Raw genomic sequence first — 14,177 nt, 5'->3', positions numbered from 1 at the left:
CTAGAAGTCAAGCCCACTATAATCTTCGTCTTGCTTCTCACTTTTCCGAGAAGTTCAAGCAATCAAGCCCTTTTAAAGGAGGACCCTATGCGAAGCGTGAAAAGATGATCCGGTAAAGAGGAGCCGAAAAGAGCAACCGGTGTCTCCAGCAAGAAAATGGCGTAAAAGTTGCTTCTCACGGACGATGGTGAGTTGGTGACCCTGCGAGACAGCGGCAAGCCCTAGGTAAAAATAGAATGTAATTTCGTCAGTGGAAAAGATTATCTGCTCTCAATATTTCCAGCAGCTTATCAGTCATGGTATAATTTTTTTTTCTCACAACAAAACAGTATCAGGCTTATTATCAGCCGTACCCGATCACCTTGGAGAAATCTTCAGGTCGATTCCTAGGCTCATGCCATTATAAGCGATGGGTGCGTACATCCACATCTCATCAGAACTCAGCATCTGCTCAGGACAGAATTATCTGATAAGACAGATGGCAAGCACAAAGCACTTGGCTAGAGAATGAAGAAGCGTGTGTTTAACTACCTTGATCTGCTGCTGCAGGAACCTGACGTAGTGAACTGCCTCCTCCAGCATGGTGCTGATGTCGACCTGCAACAATGTGTTTCAGGACAGTTAGCAAATACTACCTGCACTGGCCATCAGTCTTTCAAAAGGAATGCTAGTGCCTTCCGAAAAATGCAACACTAACAGCAGCGATGTACATAGCAGCACAGATGAGAAGATGGCCAATTACTTTGGGTCCATTAGGCACCAGTTTCTGAAGAATCTTGAGCCTCTTATTGATCCTTTCCCTTCTTCTCTGCAACCCAAAGAACAAAACGCTGAATCAATAACTCTGAGTCGACTAAAACGATAAAAGTGCAATGATCAGTCTGCACACTCAGCTCACCCTTGCGTAGAGGCTCTGGGGATCGGTCGCCGACCCTTTGGCTGCCCGGGCCTTAGCATTGCCGCCGCCGCCGCCGTCGCCGTGAGCCCCCGAACGGCGGTTCACGTCGGTGCAATTGGACTCGTCGCCCGAGCAGCTGCGTCTGCTTTGTTGCGAACTCTCCTGACTACACATCTGCGACGTTTTGGATGCAGCCTTCGTTTCATGTTTCTACGCTCACAGCCACAGGAGCCAAATTTAGCATCGCCGCATCACAACAAAACCAAAAGATCGTAGACCAAAACATTGTGCACGTACATTAGCCGAAGCGCGGCCCTTCTTCTTGTGCCGCCCAAGATCTTCTCCGTCCCGGCCGGTCCGAACCTTCCGCTTCGGCTGAGGCGAAGGGTCGGGTGGGATCGGGTCATCGACGCACGCGCTCCTCTCCTCCATCCCGTCCCCGAGAAGGTTGAGGTCAATGGAGGGCGTGCATGGCAGCGTCGCGAGCGTGTTGATCCCGAGCGACACGTCCGGCTCGGCGAGGTCGCAGTAGTAGTAGCAGCCGCTGCTGCTATCGAAGTACGCCCCGGCGCCGCCGCTGTTGCTGGCGCCGTCGGCGCCGGGTCCAGTGACGTGGCACGGCTCTGGCCAGTACGTGGCGCTGGTGGTGGCACTGACCACGCCCAGCTCGTGGCGGTGGCGCTTCCGTTGTTCCTGGCCGTCGTCATCATAGTCGTTCTGCGTCCCATTCGGTTGGGGATGGGTTAGCTTAGCCACGGCTGAAAGTACCGTCGGTCGGTTTGATGTGAGAGAAAAATACTATTTATTGACTGATAAGCCATGACTTATAAGCCAAATACGACCAAGCGAATTGACTGGTACGGGTACGGCGCCGCTAGGAAGTGTGCCATGGTCATTTCAGCCAGCTTATTTGCTGGCTTATAAGCCATGGTCGTTTTAGCCAGCTTATTTGCTGGCTTATAAGTTATGATATAATATTTTTCTCTCTAAAAAATCAGACATACAAATCAGCACACCGACTTTACCACCGGCCGAACACTCCCTCCGACTCCTCGTCCAGCGCCGGCGCCGCCTGGTACTGTGAGCATCAGTGCGCGTCTCGAGACTTTAGCCAGGCGGCCAGCTCGGCTTGCCACATTGTGCGAGGACGGAGCGACCGATCGAGGTGCAAGCAAAGCAACTGTGTGTGTAAGTACAGTAAGGAGAGCAGGAGCGACTGATCGATGGTTGGTCACTTGGTCTTGGTTGAATGCACGTAGGTGGATGGCTGGATGCAAGGGCGGACACAGCGGTGGGACGGGGGCTTAAGCCCCCTCTACCCATACCGGAGCAGTGGAACCCCATGTGGAGCTTTCATAAATTTTTAGGCAAAGTTCTATAGTATGGGGGCTGAGACTTAAGATCTAGCAACAGTGTTGTTCAGCCCCCTAAAATATTTCCTGGATCCGCCGCTGGCTGGATGTCATCAGGCCAATGGGTATTTGTATGGCCATCGTGACAAAAACTTAACAGTTTCTGATACAGCTCAGGTAGCTAGCTGCAGGCTAGGTGCGATTCGAGGAGATGTCTGCTTAGGCTATGTTTAATTCGTGAAATTTAGGAATTTGGCTACTGTAGTACTTTTATTTTTGTTTCTCAATTAGTGTTCAATCATGGACTAATTAGGCTCAAAACGTTCGTCTCGCGATTTCCAACCAAACTGTGCAATTAGTTTTTTTTCGTCTATATTTAATGCTCCATGCACGTATCGCAAGATTCGATGTGATAGCTACTGTAGCATTTTTTGGGAAAGTTTTTGGAACTAAATACAGCCTTAGAAAAATTTGAACAAGTTTCAGACAAGAAAAAAACACACCCGCGTAGATGTGTTTCACTGAGGATGGGGACAAAAGTGGTCACGATACGCGGAATGCCAGAATGGTTCTGATTCGGGAATAATTGGCTTGTCTGGAGGACATGGAAAAGTGCTTCACTGAGGATGGGGAAAAAAGTGGTCACGATACGCGGAATGCCAGAATGGTTCTGATTCGGGAATAATTGGCTTGTCTGATTCGGGAATAATTGGCTTGCCAAGCGGTGCTTGCTCCAGGGCCCAGGCGCCTCGCCCGTGGCCTTCCGCAGGAGCTCGGCTCCGATCTATGCCGTGCGGTGCAGACCCCGCTTGCTTGATCTGTCTCTCGCTGTTTCTGCGCTCGGTCACCGGAAGGGTTGGGGTGCACCGGACCAGGTCCAGACGGCGCACAGTCCCAGTGCGTCCGGTGCCCCTTGTGTGTTGTCCCGTGCCAGCATCTCTCTCTCTCCCGGTTTTTCAGCCCTAGGTCGCAGCTTGTCCGTTTGACCTCTGATCTGAGTTCCGATTTTTAAATTGCCTTTCTACCGTTTTGAGGCATATATCTAAGTACTATCGTCACCAGTTGGTTTGGGTATTTTAGATTCGGGAACATGCTTCTTCTCAATAGGAGTTGGGCATCCTATTTTCTGCTCCTCGATTCGGTGTGTGCTCTCGCTCGGATTGCTTTGTGGTGTCCCACTGTGTTATTAGGGAACATCCACCCACTCATCTCGGTCGTAGATATCATAGTGTTCGGTTTGCGTGTTTGCGGTGATATTGGGACAATGGCAAAAAAATTTCGCGAGAAATTTTACGGCTCCTATTTACCTCTCCTCTGGTCATCGTCTTTGGTCCTTCAATTAGTATCAGAGCCGGTTAAGGATTGTTCCACCATAATCGGCCCGTGATCCACGAATGCGATGTGGAGCGCGGTTCCGGCAAGCCGATGTTCTTCGATGGAACAACCCCTATTGGAAGATTCGTATGTCAGTACATCTTCAGAGGATTGATTGGAAGGTTTGGGAGATTTGTGAGAATGCTAATTACGTTGTGCTTGATGTTCGCAACACTCACGATCAAATTGATCAACACAACGCAAAAAGCAAGGCTCGTAGTGTTCTTTTTTTTAGTCTTTCGTTTTTTGAGTTTTAGACTATCTCCAATTGTACGACTGCACAAGAGATCTAGGTGAGGCTTCAAAGCTATCACGAGGGTACCACACAGGTCAAAACTAGACTCTTTGAGACGTCCAAGCGAGAGTATGAGAACTTCTCTCAGTTGGATGGAGAGTCTATCGATGCCATGTTTTCTCGCTTTCTGTCAATCGTGAAGAAGATGCGGGCAAACAAGCCGCAATTGCCTTATGATGATTATGAAATGGCTCTCAAGTTACTATACGCCCTAGATAGGAAGGTTTGAGATGTGAAGGTGTCCGCTATCATTGAGTCCTCTAACTATGACACCCTCACCGTGGATGAGCTTTTTAGCAAGCTCAAGTCCACCAAGATCGACTACCAGTCTCAAACTAAGATCAAGAATCCCTCTATATCAACTATGGCTTTGATCTCAGGTATCGGTAGTTCATGTTCTTTGACTAACCCTTCACAAGCTTCTTTCGTTTTGTCCTCTTTGGTTTCTGTTACAGAGGAACAGACAGAGGCACTTGGTGATGACGAGGTGGCATTGGTCATCAGCCGGTTCTCGCAGTTTCACAACAACCGCTTGAATCATCGGCACGGTGGTGGTCCAAAGGATGGATGCTTTGGCTGTGGAGACCCCGACCACTTCGTCGCCCTCTGCCCTAACAAGATCAAGCACTCCTTCGGCAAGCACGACACCAGCAAGCATAAGGACAAGTGCGAGTACACCTTTGGCAAGCACAAGTCAAAGCGAGGGTTTGACAAGGAGGCCATCAAGAAGAAGTACCTCGAGAAGGCCAAGGCTCATGAGCGTGCCTTCCTCGACTCCCTCAGCGATCTTGAGAAGGACTCCACTGAGAGCGACTCATCTACCTTCAGCGACAACGAGTCCAAGCGCAAGATCAAGGACAAGTTGAGTGGACTCTGCTTCCACGCAAACACCACCATGTAAGGATTCTGCACCATGGTAGTCGATGATGAGGTGAAGGCCAGCAAGGACGAGGTTCCCATCGACGACGACACTTCTGAGGTAACCCCTTCCATCGACGATCTTGTTGCTGAGCCAGGACTAGTTGCTTAAGCGTGCTGCTCGTGAGAGGAATGACTTTAAGGCCAAGTTAGAGACTGCGCTTAGTGAGCTTGAGTTTGCTAAGGCTGCTATGGTAGTGTCTGATGAGACAGAGTGTGATGCCTGTGCTATTCACATGACCAACCTTTCCAACCTACAAACCAAGTATGCCTCTTTGCTTGATGATAATGATGAGCTAAAGTCTAGGCCTATCTTGTTGGGTGCGTGCAAGTCCTGCTCGGGCTTGCAATCTGAGCTGGCAGAGAAGAATGCCAAGATCTCTGCTCTTGAGAAGGCCAGTTCAGATAGCAAAGGAGTTGCTGAGTGTGCACGTTGTGAGAGCTTGGTGCTGGAGCTTGAGTCCTGCAGGCATGACAAGATGAGAATCAAGGAGGACAACACATACCTTTGGTCCATCTTAATCTGGGTGTCCTATAGTGAGCCATAGTTGGGCATGATGATGAGCTAGTTTAGATGGAGAACTGGTGCATCGGGTGTAGGCTTTGTTGTAGGTGGGAAGGGTGAAAATCTCTATGGCATGGTTGGTGAGTATAGTGGTTTGAAATCAAGTGAGAAACCATCCACTGCTTCTAAATTGATCAAGATCACTCCACCTAAGCCCACTTTGCCTAACACTAAAGATGGAGTGTTTGAGGAACCTCCAAAAGCCCCACCTCAAAAACAAGTTTGGGTTTCAAAACCTAACCATCTCAAGAACCCACTTGATACTCTACCAAACATTTCTGAGGATCCCCTTCCTAAAGCCAAATAGCCACCAAGAGTGAACCATACCCACAAGAGAGTGAACCAACAACTACCCAAGAGAGAGGTGAGGTATCACTAAGACTACTGCCATAGGGATGTTCACCTTGTTGAGTTCTGCTTTAGGAGGAAGAGAGATGAGTGGCGAGAGTATGAGTTGTACAACCGGAACATGTACCACCTACCCCATGGTGTACATGTGCCACCTATTCAGAGGCACAATGCTAGGCCTAGAGGTGCAATGCCTCAAGGTGCTAGGCCTCGGGTTGCGAGACCACACGGTGGTTGTGCTCGGTGGGGTTCAGGTCGTGATCGAGATGATTATGGACCCCGTAGCGATGGTTTTGGCTTTTACCCCCCTAGCGGACCAGATTTCCCCTATGGTGATCGCTTTCCCCCAGCGGACCATGATTTCCTTTTCATGGTGATCGCTTTTCTTCTTGGCCTAGGATGAGTGGTTTTTCAGCTAACCCTTTTTTCTGAGCAAATGGGCCAACACTGGTATGCTTCACAGTTTACTAACTCTAGTGTTCAGTCGTTTGCCTATCCTATGGCTTTTTGTTGAGCAGGTCAGAGGACTGGAGAACATGTTGCTCATTGACTTCGGTTGTTTGCGCCACATGAACATATGTCTCAAATGGTTCTCCAACCTCAACCAAATGTAAGTCCAACGCTTTGAGTGTGGATTTTTGCTTTCCTTTTTAGCTTGGGAAGCTTTGGATCTTGTATCTTAGTTTTGGTTTCTTTGTTGTTTAGTTTTTGTTTTGTTTTTTGTATCATACTTGCATTGCATATTCATCATGTATATTAGAGCATTTTGAGCTTCATGATTATAACTGTTAGATTGAAATTATTCTCTATTTAGGATGTTCTATTTGTACATGATGGTTCTTATGGCTTTGGCTCTTATTGGTCTTTTTATGCATGTTATGAGCTAAGTTTGTTTTACATTCTATGAACTTGATTAAGAATTGTTAAAACATGAAAAATAGTTCACCGTTGAGATGGTTACTAGCATGTGTAGGATTTGTTGAGATCTCTGATGCTATCGCTTATATGCTGGATTGCTACGTCTCATGCTTTGAGTTACTCACTTGCTTGGACAACTCGGAGATTCTTGTGCTAAAATTTGAAAAACAAGCTAGGTGATTAGAAAAGATTGAGATGGGTCTGTACTGTCCTACATCAAGGTATCAAGACGGCTTCCAATTGTACATTTGGATGAACTTGAGCCTTGTAGTGGATGCCGAAACCAGTGTCTTAAGCTTCTGATTGTCTATGACATAGGCTTGGCATGGTTGCTAAGTTAGGCCTGACGGTACAGATAACCTATCGCATACACACGTTTTGACCAAGTCTTGTGTTAAGCTGCAAACTCCGATAAAATTTAAAATTTGATGAAAACACAAGTGTTAAGTTCTTCTTTGACATGATGTGTGACCGCTACTTGGGGTAGTTCACCTTGTATACACTTGTTAGCACTAGGTTGATTTCCTGCTTATACCAGCTATGTGCTACTTTCAGTGGTGAACCCCTTCTTGAATTGCTTAAACTTGATCAAAATTGCTTAAATGTCATATTTCGTCTCACTTGATCAGTTTAAGCATTTGCTAGCACATGTATTTGTTGCTTCACACACATAACAACACCAGTTAGAGCATCTTTTCAATCTGATTGCTATACTCCTAAAGCTTCTGCATTTTTGCATCCCTTTGCATTCATAGCATATTTTGAGTGGGAGTGGTAGTTTTTTAGGGCTTGATGTGTGCATGTGTCAACAAGGGGGAGAGATAGATCACACAACTCCAAGGGGGAGAATTTATACATTCATCTTGTTGAGTGCATACATTCATTTAGGAGATTGCATTTGTTCAAGGGGAGTCACATTCGAATTGCTTTTGCTAGATGTGTTGAGCCTTTGCCTCTTCTAGGAGGGTCTAGCAGTTTTTAGACATTTTGAGCTTTGCTAGTGGTGTTGAGCCTGTTGCCTCTTCTTGAGGGATAGCTATGTTTTGCTTGGTTGCGTCGAGAAGTTGCCCATGTCTTTAGGGACCAAGCTTTGCTCTTTGCTCATTTCAAATGACCCAATTTTGGCTTTTCTTTGGCTTTTAGTCATTTGGGTGAGTTCATTGTTTTTCGCTTCTTCTTTTATTTCTTCCTCTCAGATGTTGTGTGTTGGTGTTGACAATGCACTCATCGAGGGGGAAATTGCGAACACAAGGTTGATATGTGCCCTTGTGGTTCAGGATTTGTGATGAGTGATTGTCAACGTGATTCGTGTCTTGGGTTGAGTTTGTGAACTAACCATGGCGTGCGTTGGGTTGTGCAACATGTCTCTTGGCTTTGTGGTGCGCTGGTGTGGAGCCTAGAGGTGGTGCTTGACGACGAGGTGAAGGTTAAGTAGGGACATGCCGTGCCAATGGACTGGGAGCGGTGAAGGACGGACGTGAGGCTTGGACCGAGGGACTAGGAGGCCGGGTGACTAGCCATGGTAGCTGACATCTAGGGACATCGACAAGTGCAACTATACATGGGAGTGACCGTGTTGACCGAGTCAAGATGACAAACGTGCAAGTCAAGTGGAGGCTCTAGAAGACTTAGCGGTTGGACGGTAGAGGACGGGGGTGACACGCGTCGAGTGGCAAGGGATGCATATGGAGTACGCTACTCGCGATGGTTTGGTGGGTGGAGCCTCAAAACCACTGGGTGATGGTTTCATGGGTTTGGCCTCAAAACCCGAGCAGAGGTTCCAAGGAGGAATGGGGCGGCACGTGGCGGAATCACAGAGGTTGCGTCAAGGCAAAGCAAGAAGCAGGGCCGTTCGATCGATAGAAATTGGGTTGGCCCATAATGCCCTCAGGCTAGGTGGTTCGCCCTAAGAATATCTAGGGGCACAAGTGGAATTGTGTAATAGGCCTATAAATAAGATGGTACTGCCTCCACTCAGTCTCACCTCTTGAGCATTTTGTTTTACACCTTCTAGTTTCTCCCCTTTCAAGGTTTTTTAGGTCCACAAATTTCAAATTTGTGTATTCAAACCTGAGATTCGGTTTGGGAATGGAGGCCCGAATCCTCCCATTGTCCTCAGGGGTTCCAAATTTGTGTTCATGAATTTGTTATTCACTGTACGTGATTTTCGTTCTTATTTTTCCCGTTTCCCATTCTTGTATGAGATGTGAAGGTGGCGCCCCCTTCCGAATGGCACGAACACAAAAGATGGTGATTTTATAATGAGTATTGTTTTCAACATGTATCTATAATCTATCTCTGATGCCAATCTATGGAAGCTTAGGCTACCTAGGAAAGGACAGGAACCTTGCCGATATATGGGTAGGTGTTTTCAGAGCTGCAATGTAAGAAATTGGTCACTCAAGGGTCAAATGATGTAAAATTTTCTGTAAGAAATTGGTTACCTTCAAAATGTAGTTGTTTACATTCACTAACGCGGCCGGAGACCAGCATAACAGTTCATTCTCTTTAAATACAATGATACACAATACTCGTGCGTATTCGAGAAAAAAATCAAATGATGTAAAATTTTCTGTAACTTAGTGCCAACGGCACCATTCAATCAATACAAAAAATCAGGTGGGGATCCTTTCCCCACCGGTGACCATAAAAAAATCCTGTAACAGCATTTCTGGTTCTAAATCTGCCTCCCTTTGGAGTTGTTGCATGCAATGGAGAGGAGGACCCCTTCTCTCGGGAACCCACACTACCCCAGATCTGGACATCACTGTCGGTTCAAAAACCCCCTTCACTGCTGGATTTTGAACCAACAGTGGCATAACTGGCAGTGATGGGGGGTGGACATCACTATCGGTTCTTAAAAACCAACACTGATCTACAGGAAACAGTGTCGGTTTCTGACTCCACTCGACAGTGTCTAGTTAAACAATACTGCCGGTTTGTAGTCCCCAACCGACAGGGATAGTTGCTTCAAGAGTGTCGGTTCTTGGCTCAAGCCAACAGTGTTGAGCAAGCCTACACTATCGGTTCATGGCTCAAGCCAGCAGTGTTGATCTAGACAACACTTTCGGTTGATGGCTCAAGCCTGGCAGTGTTGAACAAGACAACACTGTCGGTTCATGGCTCAAGTCGGTAGTGTTTTGCAAGACAACACTGTCGGTTTGTTGATAACGGGTAGTGTTTTGCAAGACAACACTGTCGGTTTATTGCTAACCGGTAGTGATGGCCCATTCATATTTTATTGTTTTATAATTGATTTTAATTTATATTTTTTCGTGGAATCAGATTTCGCTTTATATACGCTACGTAGAAGATAGGTCCATCAATATTAAACATTACAAATGTTACAGTTACAGTTCAAATGTTCTTATCCAGATCTCGGTCCCTAAAAAAATTGTTCTCGGACTTCACAGATTGTGCAATGCTTCTCGGACTTCTTACCATAATCTGGCGAGTCGCTCTGGGCCATACTGGTCCTTGTACCTCACGGATTGTGCAATGGAAAATACTCCATCCTTTTCCAATACCTCAGCTAAGATGAATTTTGCGAGCTCCGATTGCAGTGCGACTGATCTCCATGTCTAACAACCTTTGGTGGTTATATTTCTTGCGCTGTCGTTCAAAAAAGATGATATCCAAAGAGGAACATTAAATCATTTTGTTGAATTATTAATAAACATAAATGAAATGGAGATTATACACACCAACTTATCGGCTTCTTCCAATTTCCCGCCGATGTAGCGAAGCATTGCCCACATTACATAAAACCCACATTCATTGTTTCCCGCCGGCTGTGATAGGTACTTCCCCTCCATTTCGACAACCTTGAATGGGACTGGCGTCCCACCGATATGTCTTCTTCGGACACTGAGCAACATTAAAGGGAGAAACATTAGAAAGCGGCATGTGTGATTAGAAAATAATATGTTATTAGGATCGCTTACTAATTCAGCACTGCCACCAGTGCATCCAGATGATGAAATGGTTTTTTCTTCGAGTCCCACACCTCGATCAGATTTTTAGCAAGATTGACACAAATGAAGATGAAATGGTTGCTACAATCATAGAATTCTAATTATCGAATAATCTTAATGAAAAAAGAAGCATAAAATTAAAAGCCGAGAACACATACTCGCAGTTGTAGGCTAGAAGTGTGTGGGTTTTCTAATTCATCGTGAATTCATTGAAAACAACAATCAATCTCTGTTTTAGGTCTTCCATGTCACATCCATAGAGGCCTAGGCATGTCCTCTCATTGACTCGCAAGGGGTCCAAGAAGCCTATGTAATCCCATTTGCATTTTAGAATGCAAAATTTTGCTATACACCTACATAAAATTATGGAAAGTGCTCAAAAGTTAACAATTTATCTCGAGAGAGTAGTTAATTGTAATATTGTGTGTGTAGGGTACTTATATAGTCCACAACGTCAACATTTGAACATCGAGAGAGCATTTCTGGTATAGTTGAAACAAGCACTCCCACTCAACATCGAACTTCTCTTCTTCAGGATAATGGAAAACATGTGGCGAACGGATAATAACCTCAAAACCAAAGTCATCCATCTCTGTTCCTTGAGCCATGTAATATTCATGCAACTGGCGCATATATGTTGTCAGATTTTTATACTCCTCATTGGGAACCAAAAGATTGCCCCTTTCATACTTCATTGTCGGTGTTGCCGTCCCTTGTATATCATAATAGATGGTCGCGGCCTCTTCCATGGTTAATCCTAGGTTGTCTTCGACGTACTTCTGTATGTTCCTTAAATCTTTATTGTGTATTTCTTCGTCTCTTGTTGTAGCATATTTATTATGTGTTTGCCTTTCGAATTCGGACTTCAACAGATATGAAGGCTGTAAGGCACAGAGATTGAAGAAACTAACACAATCTTCCTTCGAGATGTGTGCTGTAAATTTTTCTTTCATCAAGGTGGTGACACTGCCACTGAACGGCCTTTTCTTTTCTGTTGGTCCACTTTGGGAGCATTAGCGACCGAATCCAAGGACCTTTTCTGCGACTACGAGGATGTCCTTGATCTTGTTTTGGGCTGAGGTGGAGGAGGAGGAGGATGACGATGAGAATTCTGTTTTCCCGGCGCTGATGAAGATGGAGGAGGAGGAGTCTCTTTTCTCGAGGCTGATGAAGATGGAGTCGGACGATGAGGAATTGAAGGAGACCTCTGTCTTCTCAGGGGTGATGGCTCTAGATGAGGAGGGGAGTGATCTCTATTGGGAGATGGTGAGTGATCATAGCAGGCGGGCGAAGACTTGCAGTCGTCCTCATCATTAGTGGACAATTGATGGTCAAGCTTAATGAAGCGCTTGCGCTAGGCCACTTGAGAGCCACTGTTTTGACCAAGTTTTATCCTGTCTTCCGCTACTGGGTACTCAATGGGTATCTTGTTAAACTTCTTATCAAGTATTCTGTCAATGGTGATGTGAGCGTACCCGAGTAGAATTGGGCGGCCATTAATTGTCCTGTCTCCTGCAGGCCAGGCCTAGCCGAGCGCCACCTTGCCCTTTGTCCATTCCTGATGGATGTACAACCTGACATTGACGGGTTCAGTAATGTCAGTCCACCGGATGAGGCACATTCACCTCTTCTTCATCGAGCGGGGTCGATCCGTAGCTGTTGTGATCCCTAAACTATGGGCTAAAGGTAGTAGGAGTAGGGTTTTGTGGTACTACTGACCCCTTGGACAGCAAAATTTACTCGACTCGTGCTTCAACGGTCGACTCAATCTGTGCTTCCATTCTGTCTTCCATCTCTTTTAGTCTCCTCAAATACTCTGCCTCCTGTTCCGCTCTACCCCTTGAGTGGCTCCGGTAAGTGTTAGATTCTTGGGGAATGCTAGTTTCCAAGGAACAACACCGGTTCCTCTAGTGCGACCAGGGTGCTCCTTGGATTTGAGTGGTTGGGTGAGCACGTCTTTCTCTCTATTAGAAGTGCAAGTCCCTTGCCTCACCTCCTCTGTTACCTAGGAGATCCTCTGGATGAGTTCGCTCATGGGTTGATTTGAGGAGCTAAAGCTCCCAGTCCTCGGTGTGTCGTACATTTCTCCCCATACAGTATAATATCGATGTGGGCTCCCAATTGACGGTCTCAACCTCAACGCCTTCCTTAGCAAGGCGATCCATCTTTTGAAGTTCTGCTTCAAATTCTGGCATCTTTTTGGCATAGCCACGAGAGCCGAGATGATGAGGATTCGTCGCTTTCTGTGAATTCTCCTTATTCTTCCTGCTCAGTTCTAAGTACTCCTCGGATAATCTGTATTCCTTGAAATCCTGCCAGAAGTCCTTCTGCTTGCTAAACTGTCCACCATCAAAATCTGGTTCTTTATTTTGGAGGACAAAATTCTTGTACAATGTCCCCTTGAAATTCTTGAAGCATGTCCCCATGATTTCTTTTGCTTTTTTCTTGACTAACTCCCTATCATACTCAGGCTAGGAAAGTGAAATACTCTGGGATCTTGACATCCCATATATAATCCTTCTCTCTTTCATGAACCCTCCACCGGTCATCATCTTTCCCAATCCACTTCTTGTACTTAATTAGGATGAAGTCCCTAACAAGTAACCCGAGGATAGTCTTGTATTTGGTCAAAGCTATGGGCGGTGAGAGTGCATTCCAACCAACAGGAATCTTTGACACGCCTCGCTTGGATCTGGCCTTCCTGCTACCCGAACCCTCTGGCTCCTCGGCCGGCGGAGGCTCCTGCTAGAGACACCAAGTAAGCTATGACCCTCTCAATTGATTAGCGTGTGTGCCTACATAGTCACATGATACCAAAGTTACCTGGCCATCTTGGTCATTTTGACCCAGATCGAGCAGGCTAGACGGGGTCCATGGCTACTCATTCTCACCGACCTTGATTGACACCGTCACCGTTTGTTGGATCATGCGGCTCTCCCGTCCTAGCGATATCAGCCGCTTCTTGTTGCCGATCTGTTCTTCGGGGATGGGGTAATAGGCGACGATAAGTCATGGCTGTGACACGATCGTGGTTAGTTTTGGCCACGGACAACTACTAATAGCATATGTTCATATATATAATATGTTTAATACAAAGTCTAATAATAAGTCCACATACAACAAAGTCAAATAATAGCATATGTTCACCTAGAACAAATTCATTGTTTGATTGACCACATACAACAAAGTCCACCTACCGTTCTATGAAACTAAGCCTACATCAACTTCCAACTAAGAAAAGCGATGACCATAGCCATAAATAAAAGCATGACATCTTTCAAGACTAAGGAGCAATTATCCTAATCTTCACATCTCCGGCGGGTGGCTTCTCTTCGATCTCCAGTGCCAGCGGATGGCCATGGTTTGCATTCATTGGACCATAGTAGGCCGGTTGCCCATGGTTTGCAAGGTAGGCCGGATGCCTATAATAGGCCCTCAAAGCTTCAGCTTCTGTGTTGTATTTTTTATGTAAATTACCAGGGTAGCGATTGACTTGAGCATAGCAATCTTCCTAGGTTCGATAAATCCCAGGCAT

General features: G+C 46.1%; 1 protein-coding gene across 1 annotated transcript; it reads right to left on the bottom strand.

Annotated features, from left to right (window-relative positions):
- Positions 1-332: 332 nt before the first annotated feature.
- Positions 333-1,827, bottom strand: LOC136499557 (transcription factor bHLH84-like). Its single transcript, XM_066495167.1, has 6 exons — positions 1,741-1,827; positions 1,196-1,615; positions 899-1,108; positions 743-808; positions 532-597; positions 333-447 (listed from the first exon to the last, which is right to left on the bottom strand). Exons 1-6 carry the CDS (start codon positions 1,825-1,827, stop codon positions 358-360), a joined length of 939 nt encoding a protein of 312 aa, XP_066351264.1. The 3' UTR covers positions 333-357.
- Between the last annotated feature and the right edge of the window lie 12,350 nt (positions 1,828-14,177).

This window comes from Miscanthus floridulus, chromosome 13 (assembly GCF_019320115.1).
Source record: "Miscanthus floridulus cultivar M001 chromosome 13, ASM1932011v1, whole genome shotgun sequence".
Lineage (NCBI taxonomy): Eukaryota > Viridiplantae > Streptophyta > Magnoliopsida > Poales > Poaceae > Miscanthus > Miscanthus floridulus.
This window is presented reverse-complemented; position numbering and strand designations above follow the sequence as displayed.